The sequence below is a fragment of the Anas acuta genome, chromosome 1 (assembly GCF_963932015.1).
Source record: "Anas acuta chromosome 1, bAnaAcu1.1, whole genome shotgun sequence".
Taxonomy (NCBI): domain Eukaryota; kingdom Metazoa; phylum Chordata; class Aves; order Anseriformes; family Anatidae; genus Anas; species Anas acuta.
In genome coordinates, this window is record NC_088979.1 from 81141011 (window position 1) to 81164035 (window position 23025).

The window sequence follows — 23025 nt, forward strand, 5'->3', positions numbered from 1 at the left end:
TTCGGCTGAGAACACAAGGGGATCCATGTACAGGAGATGATGGTGAACATGAATGTTGAGCCCAAGAGGAATGAGTTCAGCCTACAAACTAACTTACATGCCACCGGACATCCCCTCTCACCTCCCTCCCTCTGCGTTAGAAGCTCAGGTGGGTTTCTTGGCTTCAGGAAGATAAATTAAAATGAAGAGCTGAGCGATCCTGTGTCAAAACCTTCAGCCAGTCCAACCTGTCTGTGGTGTTTGTCCCTGGACTGCTAGTCATGTTCTGCTAGGGCAGACGGGACCAGCCTGCAGATCCTTTCTGCTCTTTTAGCTACCCTAAAACAAAAACTCATAGGTGCACATGCTACGAAAACAGGATGTCAGCTTTTGTCAGAAAAGATCACAAGAGGTTTGAGGTTATCTTTTTTTTTTAGCTGCCTCTTTCTCTTTCTCTCTCTCTCTCTCTCATTTTCTTGCTCCTTCCTTCTCTTGCTCCCTCCTCCCCCCTCCCAATATCTGTCAGCACTGAGCACAGTCAGAGGGAGAGCGGAGATGGCGGTGGCCGAGACGCAGCTGTATGCAAAGGTGGCCAACAAGCACAGGAGCAAAAGCCCCTCTGTACTCCTCGAGTCTCTGCTGGCCAAAGGATTCCCAGCTCACATCGCGTGAGTATTGCTTTCGGCTGCCTTTGTGCAGTACAAGGTGTTTATCTTAACAACTTGAAAGCAGACAGCTTTCCATCAAGAGAGCCTGTCACTTCTCGGGGGTTATATCTCCACATGGGGATCAGGCTTGTCTGGCTTTGAATGCCTTGTAGAGCAGCATGTGTTTTTCCTATTGCTAAAACAGCCTTCTCTGGATCCATTTTTAAAAATACTGCGCATATCAGAAGACACACACCCTTCCGCATCTTGAGGTTGAGAGGCTTTGCAGTGAACTAAGTCAGTATCCGTAGTTCACTCCTGGGGTATATCCTTTCATTTTTTCCACATATCATTGTCATTACAAGGGAGCTACATGTGGATGTAACTTCTACCCAAAGTTTGCTTCAGGCCTGGCAAAAATCTCTTGCTGAGTTGTGTCACTGGAGACTGTTTTAAAAGAGTAAGCTCTTGTGGCAAGATGCCACGTAAGTGTCACTTTTTCTTTCTGTCGTCAATCAGGATCTCTTTCCAAATGCATGTCCTATTTGGAAAATGTCAGGCACTATCCTTGGCAACTCTATAGAGGGGAGATAAACTGGTGGCAGCACTTAGAACCAGGTTAATGAAAAAGAAAGATGTTGGTCAGTCCTCCTCCAGGCATGGCACTGGTCAGACAGGGATGTTTCATGAGGGATTTGCAAAGTTCTGAAGGGCAAATCTGGACACCATGGTTGCAGCCAGTTGTTGTATCTCAGACTTATCAATGCCAGCTGTTCAGAAAATGAATCCTTTTATTTGAATGTTAAAGGAACCCTCATACGAGTATTTGAAAAAGAAGACCAATATCTATGCAGCCTCCATTTTGGCTCTTAATTGAAAATTAAAGAAGTGGAACTGGCTCTACATGTAAGTGCTGTGTTGAATTTCTAGTCGATCATCTTTAGACACAATGGCACAGCTTATAAGGAAGCTGTGGGTTCTTTATTCCTGGGGTTCCTAAAATCCCAGTGGAATTTTAGCTGTGGAGCTGAAAATCTGGCTCATGATTTCTGTAGCAGATACAGTAAATTTGGTCACCCCAAAGTAATAGCTAGTTTTCACTTTTTTTTTTCTTTTTTTCTTTCTTTTTTTTTTTTATTCTATATGTGGTGTTCTTCAAATCCTCTTCAAAAGACTTTCTGCTATTACTGACATGGCTTTGTGCTTTCAAGAATCAAGAAACTGTGGACAAAGTGCAATGCAAGTCGACATAAATTGACAAAATGTTCAAAAGCACTTTTTTTCCTTTTTTAATTTGTCTTTACTGACTTTAAGACATTCAAAATTTGGATGGCATTTTATAAAAGCTTTTAGCTGTCTCTTTAGTTCCTGGATTCAACCATAAATGAAAGTAGTTAAAATTTGTTCTTTTGTGATGTCCTGGCCCAAGAAAAATAGGGTTTGTTGGAAATATTATGAAATCTTTCATAATGTAGCCGCATGCAAAAGAAACATTTTCAGAAAGAACAAAAAAAAATACTTGAAGATCAAGCCTAGCTTCAGATCAGAAAAATTGACATCTTAGACAGAACTGAACCATGTCAGCAGTTTTCTGCTTTAAGGAAGAGCCAGCTTATTGTCCCTGTAAAGATACCATTTTTAATATAGATTTTCAAGGATTTATTCCTACTGTTTATCTGAAAGACTTTGGAATATACAGAACTTATCTTAAGCATTATCTTTCAATTGTTCACCTTGAAAGCACAGGATGTTTAGTTACAACATAATGTTCTGCTTATAGTGAAGGCTGAATAAACCCTGCTGCAAGGTACTTACAACCAACTCATATGATGGGATGCAAGACAGGAATAGGCACAGAGGGGAGTACGAGGGAGCAAGGTGTTGCTGAGCATCATGGCAGGCTGTGGTCTCAGGTCACCATTTGTCTTATTACTTTTATAATCGTGCAGGCCTTATGGTAAAGAAAAGCTGAAGTCAAGCTCTGTTTGCAAAGCCAAGCTCTTTCAAAAGTGCTCGTTTCTGAATGGAAGGAGCAGCACGGCATGAAGTGATAAAACACTTGCACTGAGGTGTAGCAAGTGGGTGACAAAGGCTGGCATCACCAGCAGAGCAGGAAAGGCTATGTGTGGAGCACAACAAAAACACCAAACGTTTGTGTTTGATGTGATGGAGAAAGGGGAGTCAGAAGAGCAGCAGAAGTGCAGGTGCTACTTAAACACTGGGGATCCTTTGGCTTCCAGAAACTTACCATTAGGCACAAAAATGTGTTCATATGAAGAATATAGTTGTCATTTTGAAAGATCTAAGGAGAAAAGGAAATGTAAATCAAATTTGATCCCAGAGAATGACAGTTGCATAAGTGAGAGAAAACTGAGACATTGTCCCTTATCTTAGATTGAGCTGTTGGCTCAGATCTCGCTCTCTTCTGGGCTACATAAGTCCTCGCTCTAGATTTTCAAACCCCAATGTAAGTATGTTTTGCTTTAGTTGTATGTGTGGACCTGAGCCTGACATCTGAATCTGGGCTTATCATTGACAAAAACATTATCCCATGAGCAGAGCAAACACTGCTCTTACAGTACGTGGAGGGATGGCTTACCCAACACTAGGGAAATCCACGTAGTGAGTAGGACTACTGAGGAAACATCTCCAGAATACATCCTGTGGGCATTGTGTGGACAGGTTACCATTCTTCAAGGCATTAAAGACTTGCAGTGGAACAGACTGTCTGGAGGGCTTCAAGAACATTAACATTAGCCAGGAGTAACCTAGTCATTACAGGTCCTGTCTGTGCTGGAAAATAGACCCAGTGACCACTGCATGTCCATTCTTCTTTATTTTCTAGAAGTCATAGGAAACAAAGCTTAATGTATTTTGTTATTCTGATGAATCTGTTTTGTTTTCTTCTAGGCAAAAAGCCTTGGCTGCTACTGGTCAAAAGACAATAGAAGAAGCTGCAAAATGGTAAGCGCCAGTGATTTCTGAGGTGTGCTTTCACATTAAAGCTGACTAAAAACACTTGTTCACATGCTGATTCTGTCACTCAATTTAAAGTTAGCCTCTGTTAAAAACCCTGCGTATGAGGTGGGCGTTTTTTGTTTGTTTTTTCATTTTAATTCATGCAAAGAAAGAAATAATTTTATTTGTGCTTCTTCTGGAAAGCTAGGTTTTTTGCAGAAAGCCTGAGGTAAATCAGGAGCTGGGTAGCACAGGACAGTCTTGGGCACAAGCAGCTATTTTTCCCACAGTGACGTTCATGGGACCTGCTGCTCTGGACAGACACTTGTCCTCAGTTTAACCTCCTGCTTAATTTTGGACTTGGCTGCCAAGTTCTGCTCATTGCAAAGGGACCACAGGCTCCTTGGCTGGGGGCATGCATTGGGGCATGCCCAGGAAGGCACTCAGAGATGTACCAGGGTAAATATCCATCCTGGCACAGCACTTACTCCTTGTGGGACCTCCTGGTGTGCACCCTAGGGCAACAGGTACGGGGTCATAGGGTAAGACCTGTCCTCTCCATCCCTAAGGAAAGGAGGAAGGAAACAAGGAAAATACCTGTAAAAGAGTGGCTGCAGTTACAAAGCCATGTAGTGCCAACGTGGGGTTAAATGGCAATGACTGAAGGCAAACAGACCACATTCTTCCCTTGAGAAAGTGTCATTACAAAATAAGCTGAAAGGCTGATGGTCAGAGGGAGGTGTCATTAGAGCCAAAATCACTTGTTAGCCTTGACAATCCCCCTTCAAGTTTTTTTATTGGTCTGTACCAAGGCTCCCAGAGAGTGGTCACTCTGTTATCAGAATGTTGATAATTCATTTTTTTGTTTTAATCCATTCTCAAATACAAGCTAATCTTTCCTGGGTTTTGTCTTCCTTTTTGGGGGGAGGTGTTTTTTGTTTGTTTGTTTGTTTTTAGGTTGTTTGGTTGGTTTGATTGCTTTGTTTTTGAAAGCTAGATAAAACATTTGAGAGTAATATGTTCTTCCCAACGTTTTGTCAAGGATGCCACCAGGCTTTCTGAAAAACACCCCCAGTCCCAAAGCTGTGAAGCTAAACATAGAGCATGTGCAAGGCAAGGTGGAGTATATCATCACCTGGGATACAAACCTCTGATCTTTGCCTATGCATTTTCTGATTTGTCTTGTTTGCTGTTATTAGGACTGAACCAATATGACAGATCTTTTTGAGTATTTTTTTAATCTTTGAATATTTTTCATTTTGTCATCTTTCTACCCACTGCCTCTTTTCCCTCTTCCAGTCCTCTGTTTCCAATTGTGAAAAAGGGGGAGAAATAATCCTAAAGATCTATATATATATATATTTTCTTCTTTTTGCTTTCACACACTAAAAGAATTGAAGGCACTTAATAAAAACAGGGCACACACACACAAAAAAAAAAAAAAAAAAAAGCCGAAAAAAAAAAAACAAAAAACAGTAAAGGCCTTTTCAGCTCCATTGGTTAGTATACGAGAGGAATGTTATAAGAAGCTTTCATTTTAGCTTTTCATTTGTCAGAAAGTACCAACTTTGTATTTCCTTTTTCTAGTTTCTACTTTGGACGTCTTCAGCCAAGGAAGGAAAAGTAAGCAGTGCATATGCTTACACTGTGTGACATGCTTTTAATTTCAGGTTGCACTCTCACTGCAATGATCCCTCTCTGGATGACCCAATCCCTCAGGAGTACGCTCTTTACTTGTGTCCCACCGGCTGCTTCTATAACCGCCTGCAGGAGTTTTGGAAGGAGAGCAAACGCCAGTGCGGGAAGAACAGAGCACATGAGATTTTCCCTCACATCACTCTCTGCGACTTCTTCACGGTAAGGCATGAAAAATGTGCATCTCCTTCTTGGAGATCTTCAAAAGCCTGGGCTTGGCCCTGGGCAGCCTGCTCTGGCTGGCCCTGCTTGGGCAGGGCTTGGAGCAGGGGGCCTCCGGAGCTCCCTGCCAGCCTCAATCAATGCTGTGCTCCTGTGATCCCACGATCTGTGATGTTAAACCTTCCTGCCTAGGGTAGCTGTGTTCAGACAACTGTGCAGCACGGACAGCGTTATCACTGGATGCAGACAACTTTAATATTAGGCAATCTCAGGAAAACTCCTGCCTCCCCAGTGAGCCCCAGCCAGTAGGTCATAGCTGTGGTGGGGTGAGCCAGCTTTTACACTTGCTGTTGAAGCTTGTGAAAAAGAGAGAAGCAGAATGAACAGGGTCAGAAGGAGCAAGGGGAGCTGGAGTATAGTCCGGCAGTGCAATTAAATCATTTTCTCAATAATTTTTACATGGAAATTAGGCTCCTGACCTGGACTTCTGGTTGGTTATTTTCTGCTTCTGGATGCTCCTGTCCTCCTGCATGGTCTTCTGAATGCTGAGTAACCCTTCAGCAAACATCTCAGCAAGGCTGCTTCACCTCTGGGAGTGAATGTGCCAGTATCAGCAATGACCAGCAAGGAGTCGCTGGTCTGGACAAACTCTGGAGCTACCTGGAATCCAGTTTTTGCATGTTGTTGATGCTGAACATGAACATCAGCTGCATCCGAGATGCACTGAAAAAGAGATGAGATAGAGCAGCTGCACAAAATCATTATGTTAATTATATTTTCATACTAAAACAGGCTGCTAAGCACAGACAGTAAAAACAAAAGTATTTTGTTGAAAAATATTAAATAGCATAGTATTCTGTGGCCATTAATCACAATTATGCACAACAAAATCCATTAACTGATAACGAATGCCATGCTTATGAAAGCTGTCAAGTTTAAAGGCCTGGCCCTGGAAGATATGATTGAAATCATGTTTCTTGCCTCATTTCAGATTGGTTAGTGCACACGTGTCAGCTGGTAAAATCTTTTGGCTCTTTTCTACCCTGGCTAGATATAAGTAAAGGTAAAAGATCATCTCCTATTATAGCACCAGGTTACTGTGCTGCCCAAGCTGCCTGATATTAATGATTTTAATGCCAGGAATTTCAGACAACTTTGTAAGTGTGTTGTCTTTCTCAGGAAATAATGTCTATCCTGTTTTCTGGTGTTACTGTACGAGACAGTCTACCAGAGCAGCTGTTGGTCTGGTGGGTGAAGGATGTTCCTCTTCTGTTTTCTTTCAGTGCGAAGACCAGAAAGTGGAGTTACTGTACGACATCTTAAGGCAAATCGTCAACAACTTTTCACAAAAATTTCCACAAACTATTTCCCTATCACTACATTCATCCACCAGCTACCTTGGTTTCTTTATCAGCGACAGCCACGCAAATATCCTCAAAGAGATTGCTGTGGCCTTCTCTTCAGAGGCTTCAGCCCTGGCAGGTAGGATCAACATCGGAGGGAAAATGGGTGGCTCGTCACACAAATGCTTAGACATGACACTGAAACCAACTCCTGTGTCTCCGCAGCAGCCTAGCAGATGTTTTACTGCAAGTTTCCTCCTACCGATTCAAAAATAACTTGGCATGGGGAGATTGTTGTAGACTCTGAAGATACAATGCTTTGCACTAGAAGGTTTCGTTTTAGCTGAACTCAATGAGCAAGAAAAAAGAAAAATACTAAAGGCTTTTATAAATTTCTTCTTCTTTAAGAAATCTAGTCAAAGGTTTTACATGGTTTTGTTTTGGTTTACCTTTATTTTCTTGATCTACACGCTGAAGTGTTTGGCTGTGTAACTGGAGAGGCCATTGATCGGGATGTCCAAGACAAGCAGGGATTTAATCCTCCCTATCTCCAGACCTCCAATACCCACCTTTTCTTCACCACCGACCAGTGTCATGATTGCGAGGGGACAGAAGAAAAAGAGAAAAAATGTGTCTGGAGGAAACAAGCCAAATCCTAATTATGCTTACTTCTCCATCTCACATGCAGCCTTGGGAAGACAGCAGACCATCTTGGGGATGTTCAGCTCTCTGTGGTCAGGCTGAGAAGGAAGGCAGAAATGAAAAAGCAAAGAAATGCAGCCTGGCAGGCCTGGGTTTTCCCTAGTGCTCGCATAAGTCCTTCTCCTCCTGAAACTGAGTCACCCATCTCCTTTCAGTGATTATGTGCCAGCTGGGGATCTCCCGCACCCCCGTTTTTTTTCATCCGAAGCACAGCAAGGGCAAACAAATATTTTACACTCATATCACCAGTGGGTGAAGTGCCTTGTGCGCTAGCAGTTGTCAAGGTAACAAATTAAATAAGGAAATAGAAAAATATATTTAAAATCAGGCCTGCAGCACTAAAGAAGGGAGACCTAAAGAAAAGAAGTAAAGCCCTAGGAGCAGGCACATACTTCCAGACACTGGTGCAATGAGCACTGTAGATATTTTCCAAACAACACCGAGAAACTGCATCTTCAGTGGAGACTGAAGGGGTGCTGCCCCAGAATAACTAGGTCTGGGAGAAGAGAGTTTGGTATATCTTCGGCTGGGAAAGGAAATCAAACATTTATTGTTTTGTTTTGCTTTTCTTTTTTTCTCACAGCTGAAGCTAAGGGGCAAATCCAGTCCAGATTTCTGATTTATTTTGGTATTATTAAAGCCATGACATGCAACAAAGCAATGATTCAGTAAAACTATGGTCCACTCTACTACTAATCACTAAGATATTTCTTGTATCATGCAAAGCATGTAGGATAAAACAAGAGGAAGAGCTTTAAATGACCTTCACTTCTATGTTGTGATGTGAAGCTGATTGCTTTATTCCTAGATTGCCATGTGAAGCCCTGCCTAAAGCAGCTCCACCTTACCTTGGCTCACAAGTTCTGTCCTCACCACCAGAAGACTTTGGAGCAACTAGCCAAATGCATTAACCCAGGGGAGACCTGCCAGTGGGTAGCAGCTCTCTATTCAAGAGACATGCGTTTTGTGCATTACCAGGTACTGTCATCAGATTCATTTAATTTTCTGAGTCTGTGGTTAGAATATTTCCTACACTTGTTTTGCTTTTTTTTTCTTTTTTCCATGAAGAAGTCAGTACATGCACAGTACAGTCCTTCAAAATGCATGGTTGTTTCAAGTACCTCTTTGGGCTGAAAAACTGTGCTCTTGAGTCTGTAGGAGATAAGTTTATGGTTACCTGCTTAACCTGCGTGTCAAAAAGATCTAATTCCAAACTCCATCAGAAGAACTCATCTTACAATTAGCTAGGAGAAAACAAAATACTGGAAGTGATGACCTTTGAACATTTGCTAGGACTTGTCAGATCACAGCTCTGCAGTAAAATTTTATTCAGCAGAATTAGTTTTCTTGGTTGTTGAACCATGATGCACCAGTGAGCAGGGCACAGTTGTCCTTGGTGATCTTCAGCTTAACAGACTCCCAGTTAAAAATAGTCAATATTTTTCTGTTTTTCATTTCCAAATTTAAACTACGGAATGATAAACCGTTGGTATTTTTCAATCAGATCAGTGTTTCGTTTTATTTCAAGTCTCATATTGGGTTTTGGTCACACTCAGGAGAGCTGCAAATAATCCCCAAAATAGCTGATAAAGATTTTGTTATGTTTGCTTTCAAATAAATTTGTACCAGTTACAGGAAAAGCAATTTTATGAATACCAAGTGCCTATTTTCACATGCACTTCGTATGCATCGTTATGTATCTGCTGAATTGCCATGAAAGAGCAAGCTGCAATACAGGAAATGGTGGTGGTGGCAGTGTCCAGTGCAGGGTTGAGCACATGTCCCCCATTTGCTGCCACCCCTGCAACAGCCAGCGCCAGCCTGACCAAGCTCTGCCCTTCCCCAGACACTGAGGGCCCTCTTCCAGTACAAGCCCCAGAACATCGACGAGCTCATGATGAACGCCGGGGACTTCATCTACGTTGATCCAACACAGCAGTCTGATGTCAGCGAAGGCTGGGTCATTGGGACCTCGCACCGGACTGGCTGCAGGGGTTTTCTTCCCGAAAACTACACAGAGAGAGCCAATGAGTCAGACACGTGGGTTAAGCACAGGTTGGTCGTGATCCTCTCCACAGGTGCTAGGGCTTCGTGGGTGCTTCTTGCTTTATGCAACTGGTTCTCCTCCTTGCTGCCAGCTGTGGGCTGCCAGGAGAGAGCTGGAGGTGGGGTGGGATGTGGAGGGCAGAGGGGGTCCTCAGGGTCTGGTTGGGAAGATGAGATTTCTGAGTGGAAAGGGAGAGGACACGCACCCATGGAAACCCAGAGTCCATCTGCTCAAAGGATGGCTTCTCTCTGCTCTCGAATAACCTGAACATCCTGATGATTTTTAAAAGTCCACATTCTTTAGAGTAGACTGGGCCTTCAGCATGGCTTCCAGCTTTCTTTTCTTTTTTTTTTTCTTTTTTCTTTTTTTCTTTCACATCTTTTCAAGAGGTTGCAAAGCTAACTTGAAATGAAACCACGCGAATGTTACTCTACCACCACGCGCCCACCCTTGCCTTGTCAATTCAACCTGTATCAGCAGGCATCTGCCTGGCTTCCTGCACTTTGCTCTGCAGCTGACAGCGTGGCTGATGCTACTTGTAGATTAGAGACAGCTTTTCGGAGCAGGAGGTGTAGGTGCGGTCCTTGCTGAGCTCTCAGAGGCAGAGAGGAGGCGAACAGGTAGTGTTTCCTGCTTGAAGCTCACGCTTAGAAGGGTTACACCCAATACATGCCATCACTTCATATTATTTTAGCCTCATTTTTACCAGACAGACCATAACCCAAGAGCAAAGTGGTAAACTAGAATGCATGTCTGCAAAAAATATTGAGTGGAATATGCATTGTGGCTGTCACACCTGTGTACAAAATTGTGACTTAAAAATCCCTTCTTTTTTTTTTTTTGTGTACACCCATATGTTTGTTTGTGTGTGTATTCGCGTGTGTTGCTTTTGCTTTTTTTGCAGGGAATATGCTTTCATACCAGGTTCAAAATTTGTGACCCAATCAGCAAATGAACCTAATGTAAAGCTGAATGGAGAAGTCCATAATCCTGTTACATCAAGGAGTGTAACCAATATTCTTTCACTTCAGGTAGTTGTTATTTTTTTTTTATATCTTATCTTTCCCACATAGTTGTGCAGATATGCTACTAAGTAAAACCATTTATAAAATTTAATAGTTTCTTCCTGGTTCTCCTTAATATTTTCATATCATGTTGTAATATATATATATATAACATTGCATATTTAAAATTAAATATTAAATTAAATATGCATACACTCACACTGCACATTATAATGTCTCATATACATTTTGTAGTATATACAATGTGGTATTACCCTTGCCTTCTTTCATAAAACTCTGTTGCTGTCATAATAGCCCAGCACACGAATTCTCTGTGCACAGATGCACAGCACAGGCTGTGCAGAGGTATGGTGACAAGACTGACAAGTAAGGTGCAGGCAAATCTTCCCCTATCTTTCAAATGGTTTCATAGCAGAGTAGCTAGAGCAGTATCAGGGTCGTTGTTCATTGTTACTTTTATGCCCAAATTCTGCATATGACACGTTGGGGGGTTATGTACTCAGGGATCTTAGCACATGTAAATGTTTCATCTTCTTTAATGTTTTAGGTACATAGCTAATGCAAATAACTGCACAGACCTGTAGAAACAACGGCTACTTGGACAGGTTAGCACCACTGGGATTACATTTTTGTCGAGTTTCAAAGCCAATTTATCAATTTTTCCTAGGTTTCCCAAAGAGCTCCTAGTAGGAAGAGTAAAATAGAGAGGAACTCTGGCTTTTCCCTACAGCATGTTTGCTCCTATACTGCCTTATTAGCTCTGACTGTCAAGGTGGTCAAAACTGTATCTTACATCTCAGATCTTTCCTGACATGCTGCAGAGACCCCTTTGGTCTTGCTGGTCCTGCAGAGAGTCTTCTCCCCATGCTGGGGGATAAGCCCGGGTTCCTTTGTATTAATGTCAGAGAAACTTGAGAGCACCCTGAGGGAACTTCCATCCTGGGGCCCCACAGGACAACTGTGCATACAGCTGTAAGACAGACACTTCTGCAAGAGTCACATCCTCTCACCAGCTCTCGAGTGCTCTTGGCCCCCTTATCTATCTCAGATCTGTGGCAGAGGCACAGCTTGGCCTGAGGAACACTTTTTGCAGATGTGCACGTCTTCAGTCTAGGAGCTTCCCCAGCCTCTGAGCTCCCCCCAAACAGAAAAGCAAGACCACAAAACCTTAGTTTTAAACTCTGACCTCATGGCGGTTGATTAGTGCTGTATGGCAGAAATGCAGTGGTGTTTAGTAAAATACATATATCTCGTACCACTTCATAAGAATTCCCTTCAATGCTAATGAAGATACACATCACTAACCTCAGCGTTGCAGCAGTAATGCTGCGAGGGGTTGCTGTTGAAAAGGATTTTAAGCCTTTGAGCAGTTCCTCTTTATCTTTTCATCTCTATGTTCATTGTAAACTAACCCCAAAACATTTAGAATGTAATTGTAGTTCCATGCGGACTGAGGAAAAACGTGGCCTTACAGGAGATCTGGGTTCACTGCTAACTTGACCACACACCATCAGAAAAGTGTGAAACTAGTATTTTCAGTAGGAAAAGAAACACTTAAACCACTTAGCTAATTTCTCTCTTTTGTTTATACCAACTACACGATATAAACTAGAATTATAACCCCTTACCACACTGGAATTAAAAGATTTAGCAGCACTACCTTTCACTAGTGTAAACAGAATTAAAACCTAACATGAAGATCAGGGATATTCTTCACTTGCCTTCAACAGAGAGCCAGTCAGGGTTACTATTTTCATAAAAAATATATTTTATCAATTCCTTTCTTTCCCCTTCCTGTGCTTGTTATAAACCTCTTGGGACAGCACTGCTGTTCCTTGCTCTGTTGGGCAGCATCCAGGAACCCAAACTTTTCATGCAGGTTATATATATAATGTTGTAATGGAAAACAATTTTTATACAGCTTTCTCAGAATGCTACTCTGCGAAGAGGTGTGCTGGTGATGCGCCACGGGGAAAGAGTTGATCAGGTCTTTGGGAAATCTTGGCTTCAACAGTGCTTAACTGCAGATGGTGAGTAAGATAATGGGAGGGTCTTAGCAAATCTGAACCAAATTTACATAGCAATGGGTAAAAAAAATTCTGTCTCCTAGGTGTAGATGTAAATGCTGACACAAAAGAGTGACTAACATTATACAGTCAGGCACAACACAGCTTTGACCTGCAAGTAACCAGTACTTCATAATGTCCTACTGCCTTTCAAGTTTATGTTGGATAAACACCACAGGCCAAAAAAAAAAAAAAATAATAGTGGTACTATTCATATGTCTCAGTGGGAGATGCATAGAACATGAAACCTCTACCACTAGTTACTCAACTGACCCAGGTGGTGTTTATCAGGTCCCTTCACATTTCTGTGCTTGACTCAGTGTCAATGATCTGTTGATACAGCACATCCCTAGCCAGACTTGCAGAGGAAGAGCAAGAGTAAACCATGGTGGAAACGACACATCAACACGGAACTAAATGAAATGTTGAATTTCCTGGCGCTCTCTCTCTGTCTCTGTCAAAAAAATATTTGTGGTGGAGACAGCAAACCTAGAGTAGGGAAGTATGTATTGGGAGGAAGAAGGGGAACAAGAAGGAGGGGGTGTTCAGAAGGAAGCTTTGTGTTGACAGTCTCCTTCGTTATGCTGGAGATTTCTTATATGTGTGAAATTCATACTAGATAATGAGGCCGGTACCTTCCAGCTTCATAATCAATTCATTAGTTTCATTTTTCTTCAATGGAAATGTTTTTGGCAATGGCAAAAGAATATTGATAGGGGCTTTTTATTTCATTTGAGTCCCACAAGGCCAAATTCTCATGACTTTTTGTCCTCTTTTTTCTCTACCCCCTTCTTTATCTCCTTCAGAGCTTGCATAAGAGGTGCTCTTTTGTTAGTACAGGTGATTTCCCAAGTCAGTGTTGTGACCTTAAAACATGTTCTCTTGAAGGTAATGGTAGTCACTGCGGGTTTTCATAAGTGAGGCACTATGTCCATACTGCTGAACTGATCCATTATTCAGGCCCTGACCCATGATCTCCCCACGCCACTTAGCTATTAGCTCTCTCCTCGGCATGGTCTTGGTTGATGGCAGCTCCCCCTCACCCCCAGTTTCTCGGCAAGTTTTGGAGAGAGCACAGACAAGGATCTATCCTCAGTGTTCAGTGTGGGTGTTGGAGGTAGAGGGAAAGGAGATTAGCTCTTCATGCAGGTGCCCTGCTGCATCATTTGCCCTTGTGGCCAGAGAAGGGCCCCTGGCCTGTTCTATTTGCCAGCAGAGGTGTAACTCTGGGCTGAGAATTCAAAAGAAATGGAGCCCTTACAACGAAATGCAGACTGTATGTATGACTGCTGCCTCCCTCATACCACAGCAAAATGTTCCACCTCGTTTCAGGAAAATACTACAGAGCAGACCTCAACTTTCCTCCCACCCTACCAAAACGGAAAGACAGCATGAAGCATTTTGAGCAAGATCCTCCTTTATCTTGCTGTGGTATTTTCCAGTCAAGACTTATAGGTAAGGTGGATAATATCTTAAAGTAAATGTAAGGATTTGGGAAGCAGGCTTTTAACATCTGCCAAAGCTCACATTGGCTTTGTCGCAGAAATACTTCCTAGCAGCACTCTTTTTGGTAACATCTTCAGTTTTGCCGTCTTCTTGATGGGCGACCACTGCAGGATCTTGTTGAATAGTAAAACAGAGAACAAGGCTGGTTGCTCATCTTGGAGATTCAGACTGCTAGTTACTGGCAAATAAATTCAAAAGAAAGAAACTGCAGTACTAGCTGTGTCCTGCTTCAAGTCTGCAAGGGACTAACGCCTTACTCAGTTGTCACTAAGTGAAGGGGCTGGCTGGAGGACGCAGCTTCATGGTCAGCAGACTGTGGTCACCTCATCACAGATAACTGCCTGATGGGTGATATGGGTTAGTCTGACTCGATTCACTCACCAGACAAAGTTGTTTCTGCTCCCTGAGCTTGCATGCCTGACTTTGACATAGAAATCTGGTGCAAGTGCTTATCTCTGATGGTTCAGACATAAGGAGACCGCCAAATACCTAACTGCTACTTGCGTGTTTGGAGTGCATCTGCTGTAATTTCCCTTCCAATGCTTGGTCCCAGCAGTTTTTTGGCAGAAAACATTTTGCAGCAGTTTCTCATCTATGATGATTTGTAAAAGAGCACCTCACATTGCTGTTCCCACCAGGGGAAGCTCTGCTGGACCAGGAGGTGGCAGTCAGCTATGTCTACTCGTCACCTGCCCTCCGCTGTGTGCAGACAGCCCATCTTGTGCTTCAAGGTAAGGCAGAAAAACTGATCGCGTGCGTTCACCACTGTAAGAAAGTCTTTGTCAAACTTCTTTGAAGTCTCTGAGATGAGCAACTAAGAAGATGTACAACTCTGTGTTTATTTATTGTCGTATTTAATCAGGGAAGACAAGGTGTTTTTGTCTGGCTGGTAATATAGGCAGCAATAAATCTGCTGCTGGGTGTATGATCTGAAGAGCTCTATCCTATTAACTCTAACCCTCTCTCTTTAAACTGATGTCACTTGAAATGGAGGCATTTCACAACAGGTTGAAGTCAGCACTAGGAGCCACAAATCAAATTACCACTGGCAGCTCTTTCAGGAAACTTCCTGAGCCAAAACAGAAATGTTCCCAGTGCTCTGAAGGATACCTGTTTGAATCAGGGAACATGGCATTCTCCTCAAAAAGTTTGCCTTTTCGAGCCAAATTATTTTACTTATTTAGGGACATGGTTTAGTGTAGACTTGGCAGTGCTAGGTTAATGGTTGGACTTGATCATCTTAGAGGTCTTTTCCAACCTAAATGATTCTATGATTCTATGATACTTCATATTTTACAACCTCTGTCCTTCGTCCTCTCCCATCCCCTCTGCTTCTCTTCTTTTCCCTTTTCCTCACCTCTCCCCTCCAATAGGTCTGTTAAAGGTTCACAGGTTATCATCTATACGTCAATATTAGTAAGAGTGTGCATTTCTTCTGAGAACTCATGCCACTTAGTAGCCTCTCTTGAGAATGATGAATAAAAGAATGCATCTTTTTACATGAGAATTCAATTTTTGACACTGTAGGATGATTTATTGCTGCAAAGAGGGTCACTGAGCAAAATGCTATATAAAAAAGGTTTTAAAAATCCTTTATAAAGTTTATTCAGATTGCAGCATTTTTGAGATCTTTTCTTCTGTTCTCTTCTGTACCTTGGAGATCCTTACAATAGAGCTCCAGGAATAACAACAGTGTAAGAATTTTTGGTGCCTTAGCATCTGTCAGACAAGAATATGTTGACTTCACTTGAACAACACGATCTCTTTTGTTCAACAATAAGTAATTCATTTTAGTAATGAAAATATTACAGCAAACAAGGCAGAATGTGCTGCCCAAATGTAACACTTTGTGTGTACCTTTCTCTTTTTAAGGAACACTTCCTTTTTTTTTTCAGGGCTTAAATTAGACCAGAAAGTCAAAATCAGAGTGGAACCAGGACTATTTGAATGGACCAAGTGGGAAGCAAACAAAGCAATTCCCAACTTCATGACTCTAACAGAACTGACAGAGGCCTCCTACAAAATAGATACAAGTTACAGGTAATTGCTCAGTGTCTAGCTGATAAACCTGGTTCTTTTTCTCCTGAGGTACCTCCTCATCTCTTCATATATTGTAAACCGTTATGAATGTTGCAAAAAATGGGTCATGCTGATCAATTTCAAGCCTGCATGATCTGTTCTCAAAGAAAGATATGCTGTTTGGGGTCTTGTGGCAAGAGTCAACTTCGCTGTTCCAATGTGGAGTCACACAGGCAGGTAGCACGTGCAAACATATAGCGAGCAGGCTCACAGGCACACATCTGATGCTTGTGTATGGGATCAGCCCTGCTCTGATGTCGCCTTTAATTCTGCCATGGGGTTGAGAGAGGTGACTCCAACACAAGCCAGCTGTCCACCCGGTTTTGGGGGCAGGCAGGATAACAGCACTTCACTACAAGGAGTGTTCATGCCCCATTCTGTTGGGGAAGGGGGTGTTATGTTTTGACTTGCTCAAAGAGAAACACTGCTCAGAAAGGATTTCTGGGGGGGCCCCCACAGCTCGGGGAGGGGGGTGATGCCACCTCTGAGTGCTCACAAACCACAGTGGAGCAGGAAATGATCAGCCTCCAGTTCAGCCCAGCTCCTCGCCCTGCTCTCACTCAGGCTGCTCCGTACGTGCAGCACACAGCCCGCTCCAGGAAATTGCTCAGCTAATAAAATTTTGTGTCTGGGGTTTCTCACAAGTATAAGAAAGGAAACTTCTAGGCTCTTAATGTATGTCTTGCAATTAAGCGAGAATCTTCATTTGAAATTGCATAATGGAATAAAATTCTTCATTTTCGTGGGTCATTGTACATGCTGGTGTGTTTTACCACCAACAGACTGTTTTCCCTGTTTATTTCAATACAGAATAATTTGCCTCAAACTTCCACAGAGGAAAGGGTGCAACTGTAGAGCAGTAGAAAGTGCAGAGGAAAGCTCTGAAGCAGCACTAACTGCAGCTTTCAGCCCCCTTGCAGCTCACTCGGGTCCAGGCAAAAACAGAGCAGATGAGCTGTAAAATTGCACACATTATTCTGCTTTCTTCCTGTCACGTGCAGGGTGCAAAATCCTTGGGTTTCGGGGGGTGGCTTTACCATACTCACCCACTGCAAGGGACAGCAATCAGTTGGGTCCAGTCCCGGGCTGTTTCCTGTCAGTGGACTTAACCTGGCCAGAATTAATATTAGTTATGATTAACAATATAGTAGGAGCCTGCCACCTGGTTTTACCACTTATTTTCTAGCTCTGCAGTTCGTGCTGACGGAATGTACTGAGGACTCACCTGTAAAAGTACACTACGATACCAAGCCCTACGACAATATGTTAATCTAATCTCACTCCTGCCTATTCACTGAATAAAGAGACTATCAAATTGGTGGGGCAGTTGTTTGTAGAAAGAAATTAACACCCTGGGAGGCCAGCAGGGCCTCTCACCACCAGGAATTTGGCCTTCCCAGCTGCCTACCCTTGGCACCAATGGACACAAAGCATCAGGGCACCACAAACTATTCCCCTACCTCCCAAGGACAGACACAGCTGGGGTCATGGAAGCTGCTGAGAAGCCTTGTTATGTGTCTGGGCAGGATACATGGTGTTTATCAGGTTTCTAACATGGTGTTTTGCTTAGGCGTGGTGCATTTTGGTTTACATCCTTGGAAACATACGATTTTTTTAAATCTAGCAGTGAGAGCCTTTCCTATGCATTTGTCCAGCTGATATTGGCATGCCTTTTCCATTGTTGAATTTGATTTGATTTGCTTACTAAGGAGGTTAATACTGAGGGACTATCTCTTGAAAGCATTCATGTCATCAGCATCTTGGTTTGAACCCGGTCAGGATGGCTGGAGCTGGAACACTCCGTGTGCCTGCAGCCACACAAGGACAGTGGTCATTATCAACAGAACTGCTCAAAGCACAAGTTTTTCTTAGGAATTAAATTTTTAACAGCATTCACTGTGAACTACAGGTTTAATTAAAGCACAGTTTTCCCTGCATCTGGTGCTTTATGCACTACAGAGCGTAGTCATAAGATTTAATGTAAGTTATTGTGGGGGAAGCTAATGCAAGCTGAGATATCAGCATGCCAGCTAAGTCAGTGGATTATCCAAGATTCTTTTAACAAAGTCTTTCTTCTCTGGTATACTCATTCAATAGTGCTAACAGTGCCCAAGTATTCATCTAGATTAACATACATTTGTGATTTTATTGTCAGAAGCAACATACCACTCTCTTCTCTGGTACCATCAGAAAGTTATGAAGACTATGTAAGCAGAAGTTCTGCAGCTATAAAACAGATCGTCACTGCTTGCCCCAACAAAGGTAAAGGTTTCAGATCTTTGTATATTCTATTAGACACTTTCAATACCAGGAACAGGCAGAGATTTGCCAACATAAACACACTTATCATGGGTAGTTTGTATTGCACAGAGTTCAAGGCAGACTTGTAGTTCTTGGCCTCATCTATACTAAATCAAAATATATTAAATTTATGGGATAGGGAAAAAAAAAAGGCAAAATTAAACAGAAGACTGCTAAATTGCAAGAGTTTGTACTTTTCATGGTCATTCTACATCAGGTTGCAGCTCAGCATAAGATAACCTATTTTTTCTGGAGAGCTGTTAAGAAATGTGTTTTCTCACTAGCTGGCAGGTCTACAACAAGTTTGACTTTTTCTGAGCAGCACAATTCACCCTGCCACATTGTCAAAGATGTCTGCAAAGCCAAACAGCCCCTAAACAACCTTATAGCATCAGCATGGCAACCTGACAGTGCTTGCTGCAACCCCCTTACTGCTTCTCTTTGCTTACTGTGGTGTACCAGGTGTCATCCTCATCGTGGGCCATGGCTCCTCCTTGGCATCTTTCACCCGGCCTCTGATAGGGCTCCCTGCCAAGGACAGCAGCGACTTTGCCCAGGTGGTCCGAAAGGTAAGACGCCTTTTCATTCAGCTTGAAGCTTTCTCTTTGTGTTGCTGTGCTTTTAATACGGAGATTTCTTAAGCAGCAAGGCATGTGTATAACTGCATGCCAATATCAGTAACACTAGCTTTCTCAGTACAAAGGGGATCTCATGTAGTTTTAGCATAGCACTGATGGATAAGAGAAGCACTTTGTCCTGTTGAACAGCATGTACCTAGAGGCTAACTCTTCGGAGGAGATTTTCATCCAACTCCCATGGGAAGTCAGTGCCAGGTAACACCTCCACATGAGAGGCACATGTGGAAACTTCTCCCTCTGGCACAAGCCTCCTTGATATGGAAGCAGAGCTAAGAGCCTTTCTTCTCCCTGTGGTGTTGTGAGTGTGAACTGCAGCTATATTCAGTGACTCACTCTAAGCTGTATGTTTTTTGGGTCACTGCAAGTTCACAGCTTAAGTGCTCAGCTACAGAATGAAGTGGAGGAGGGTTTTCTGCTAGCTTCACAAGTGAGGCCTGCACTTGAGACTTTGTCGCAGAGGTTTTTTTGTTTGTTTTATTTGTGCATTAGCACCAGTGGCAGATTTTTTCACCCCCATTTTCTTTACCATCTGCCTTGGTATTACCAACAGGAGAATTCAGTTGTTAGATATATTTTTACCACCCGCTGTCAAAGCATAAGGAGTGAACACATCTTGATCTTCAAATCCAAGCATGAGTGCAGGGTGATGGCACAGGCTCAGCTATTGCACCACATGCCTCCAGTCTGTTTTCAGTGTGCTTCAGAAGCAGCAAAATGTCCCATTCTCTGTTCCCAGAATGGTCTCAGGATCTGCTCTTCTGTTCTGCTACAATGACTCCTTCGTGCCAAAGCAATGGCCGTGCCGGTAACTCCTGCTTGTGTCCTTCTTTCCTAGATCCCTTCACTGGGCATGTGTTTCTGCGAAGAGCTCAAAGAGGGGAACAAATGGCAGATGGTTAACCCCCCAGTGAAGACATTAACTCATGGAGCAAATGCAGCATTCAACTGGAGAAATGGTATCGTGGAAGACTAGAAAGCCAGCTCTGTCGTAGCAGCTGTCAAAAATGAGGTGGAGACAGCTTCTGGTTCAGCACAGTCCGTCAGTTCATCCAGAAAAGTTACAATGGGTGGAAATTGCCCTCTCTAAGTAGTCAAAGCACAGAAAACATTTCCGAGTTTGGTGCCTAAATTTTGCTTTTGCTTCTGTGACTGAGAAAAGGAACCACGGAACTGGCATACAAGAGAGCAGTGATTCTTCTGGTGGTGATGAAATTACTTTTTAGCCTTTTTTGAAGGTACCATGTGCAACATTTAACACATACAGAACTACCTGATTATAAAATCTATTGGTAAAGGCACTAAAGTAGACATTGTTGCATTTTCTGAGACCAAAACACAGCCAGTCAGAATTGCTTTTGTTATTTGGATATTTTCAGACAAGAAGAGAAATTGGGACCAAATAAAAGCCATCACCTACCCGAAGAGATCATCTCTACCTAAAGCCACTTGGTTTCCTGTTGACTCCTCCAGTTCTGCAAGAGCACAGAAGGAGGAGACATACCATAGTGACAATTTATTTACCTCTGCTACAAAGGAGGTTCATTTTCTTCCACAACAGCTCCCCTACTCAGTGATTCCACAGTGATCCATACTGCAAAAGGGACTACAAGATTTCCTGTGGAGAAAACTGAACTGATTGCTTTACCGTTGCTGGGGCAAAGATGCCCTGCATTACTGTACTGGTGACAAAACCTTGATGTGAGCAACTCTAACTTCTGAACGCTTCCTGAGATGGCACTTGCAGGACAAGAGCTTTGCTTTGTGCTGTTCTGTGCCAAATTATATAAATGGTGACACAGCTGCCAAACCGGTCGTCTGACAGGTCTCTGTAGCTCTTCTCTTGGATGTTAGTTTGCTTAAGGTAGTGTAGCCCCAAAAATTTATGCACAAACAGGAACACGTCTTGCCACAGAGTCAGGTTTCCTTTCTAAATGATCATTTTGGGTAACTACCTCTGGGAAAGCACAAATGTTTCTTTCAAAGGGAGGAGAAAAATTGAGGTTTCACTTTCTCTCTTAGCATGACCAAAAAAAAAACAGTCTCATTATCATTCTTTTTCTCCCTGCACCTTCTTGACACCTCTTTGCCTGTGTGCCTTTAGCCTGAGAGCATGCAGCAAAGCCCACCCAGTATGTAGGCTGTGGGGTGTCTAACAAGCACCTTTATCTCCTGTCTCAGTCCTGCACCTGAAATGTTCTGTTTTCACTTCCCAGATCTGGCAAGGAAGCTTGGACTCCTGCTTTTCTAACAGCAGGGGGTATGACAGGGGAGTGGGGGTGGCATGGAGCAAGGACCTGGCCCTGGGCACGTTGCTCCCTGGAGCTTCCAGCTCTATTTCAACTGAGGCGTCAGCTCCCACCTTGCAGTGCTCCCTTGGGGCCTTCCTCTCTGTAACTAATTGCTGCTTTTGGTGTGACTTGCTCTGATTTCACCAAATGGTTGCAAGTCATAGGACAAATGCCACTGGAGGAGGTGCAAGACCAGAGCTACTGCCACAGACTGAAGGCCCAACATGAGGGATGGGTCCTGGAACTCCGACTGGGGCACATGTGGCACCAGGTGTGTGAGGGCATTACTGTAGGTTTCTGGGTCAAGCTTTTGCTAGAAATACAGCCTCTGGGTGGGGACTTGGCTCTGTTTGAACAGATGGGAGCGGCTGCACGTTTTATAGTTCATGCTACTGTCATCCCTCACCTCTGACAAGTTCCCTTTTGTCCGCAAAGAGATAACTGAAGGACTGTATCCTGTATCTCAGGCTTAAACCTATTTGCTTTTGGCCTTTCCAGCTGCTCTAACCCAGGGACAATCCCTCCTCCCTGCGGAAGAAGAAATGCAAGTAGATCACAGGCAGTGTCTTTCTTCTCCCGTGGGACACGTGCCTGTGCATTGTGTAAGGGGAGAGGCCTTGCACTTGGTGGCCTGGCCACCATTGCTGGTCAGAGCCAAATAAGAGCCCGGGTGAGTATAGGGACAGGCAGGACTGACAGCGGAGCTCTCAGTTCACATGGCAAGGGAGAAGCCTTGCTGCTGAAATGACACCTGGTGAGAGCAGGGCGTGATGGCATGCTGCCCACCCAGGGACAGAGCCAGGAACAGCAGATCAGAGAGGCGGGTGAGAGCTGCACCCTGCTTGGACACAATGTGCCTGCTTGCTGGGAACACAATGGCATGAGGAACTTTCCCTTTCTTCTTAGAAATAAGCTTTTTTTTTATTATTTTTGTGTAATACCTCAAACATTAATCCTCAACTGAACTGCAGATGACATTCTCATTAAGAATCTGTGTCTTCCTTCAAAATGATAAAATAAAACACAGAACACCTCTCCCTTCATCCAAGAGCATCAGATGCATTTCCAGTGTGGTTCTGTTGTGATCAGTGACCTGCAAAACCAGTGTCTTCTCGTTGCTTTGAACAGCTTTCCCACTCTGCAGCCACTGTGTACAGCATCACAAGCAAGCACATCACTTTGTGTTTTTACTCCTACCCACCTGCAGAAATATTGTTCCTGAAAGCTAGTTTATCATCACACTCTAGTCTTCTTGATATTAAGCTCCTATCCAAAATAAGCATGTGAAGGCTGCTTGACAGGACCTTTCTTACAGGTGGGGATAAAGAGGAAGGATTCAACCACCTTACCCAGTCCTGGTATGCAATCAAAGGGCCCCCAGAGCACCACCACTACCCTTTGCAAACTAAACAGACTTGCTAAGAAGATTGCTAAGACACTTAAACCAAAATCCCACAATGTTTTTGTTATTTTTTTCCCCACTAGACATGCACTCCAATGAATTTTCAATTCCAATGAATTCAATTCCAATGAATTCAACTCCAGTGAATGCAATGAATTAAACCTCAGTGTATGTGGGAAAGAGGGTT

General features: G+C 43.1%; 1 protein-coding gene across 1 annotated transcript; it reads left to right on the top strand.

Moving 5' to 3' along the window:
* The first annotated feature begins 424 nt into the window (after window positions 1-424).
* Window positions 425-22479, top strand: UBASH3A (ubiquitin associated and SH3 domain containing A). The gene is made up of 14 exons (XM_068684878.1): window positions 425-647; window positions 3537-3590; window positions 5255-5441; window positions 6725-6923; window positions 8295-8464; window positions 9333-9541; window positions 10438-10564; window positions 12480-12588; window positions 13957-14079; window positions 14769-14861; window positions 16026-16170; window positions 18365-18471; window positions 18973-19079; window positions 19984-22479. Exons 1-14 carry the CDS (start codon window positions 535-537, stop codon window positions 20119-20121), a joined length of 1881 nt encoding a protein of 626 aa, XP_068540979.1. The 5' UTR covers window positions 425-534; the 3' UTR covers window positions 20122-22479.
* Window positions 22480-23025: the final 546 nt, after the last annotated feature.

What these genes read in the sequence shown, in the direction of transcription:
- UBASH3A (XM_068684878.1), top strand. Translation starts at nt 535, where the DNA reads ATGGCGGTGGCCGAGACGCAGCTGTATGCAAAGGTGGCCAACAAGCAC. An exon ending in GGATTCCCAGCTCACATCGC is followed by an intron (nt 648 to 3,536) that starts GTGAGTATTGCT and finishes GTTTTCTTCTAG; the next exon opens with GCAAAAAGCCTTGGCTGCTA. An exon ending in CCAATATTCTTTCACTTCAG is followed by an intron (nt 10,565 to 12,479) that starts GTAGTTGTTATT and finishes ATTTTTATACAG; the next exon opens with CTTTCTCAGAATGCTACTCT.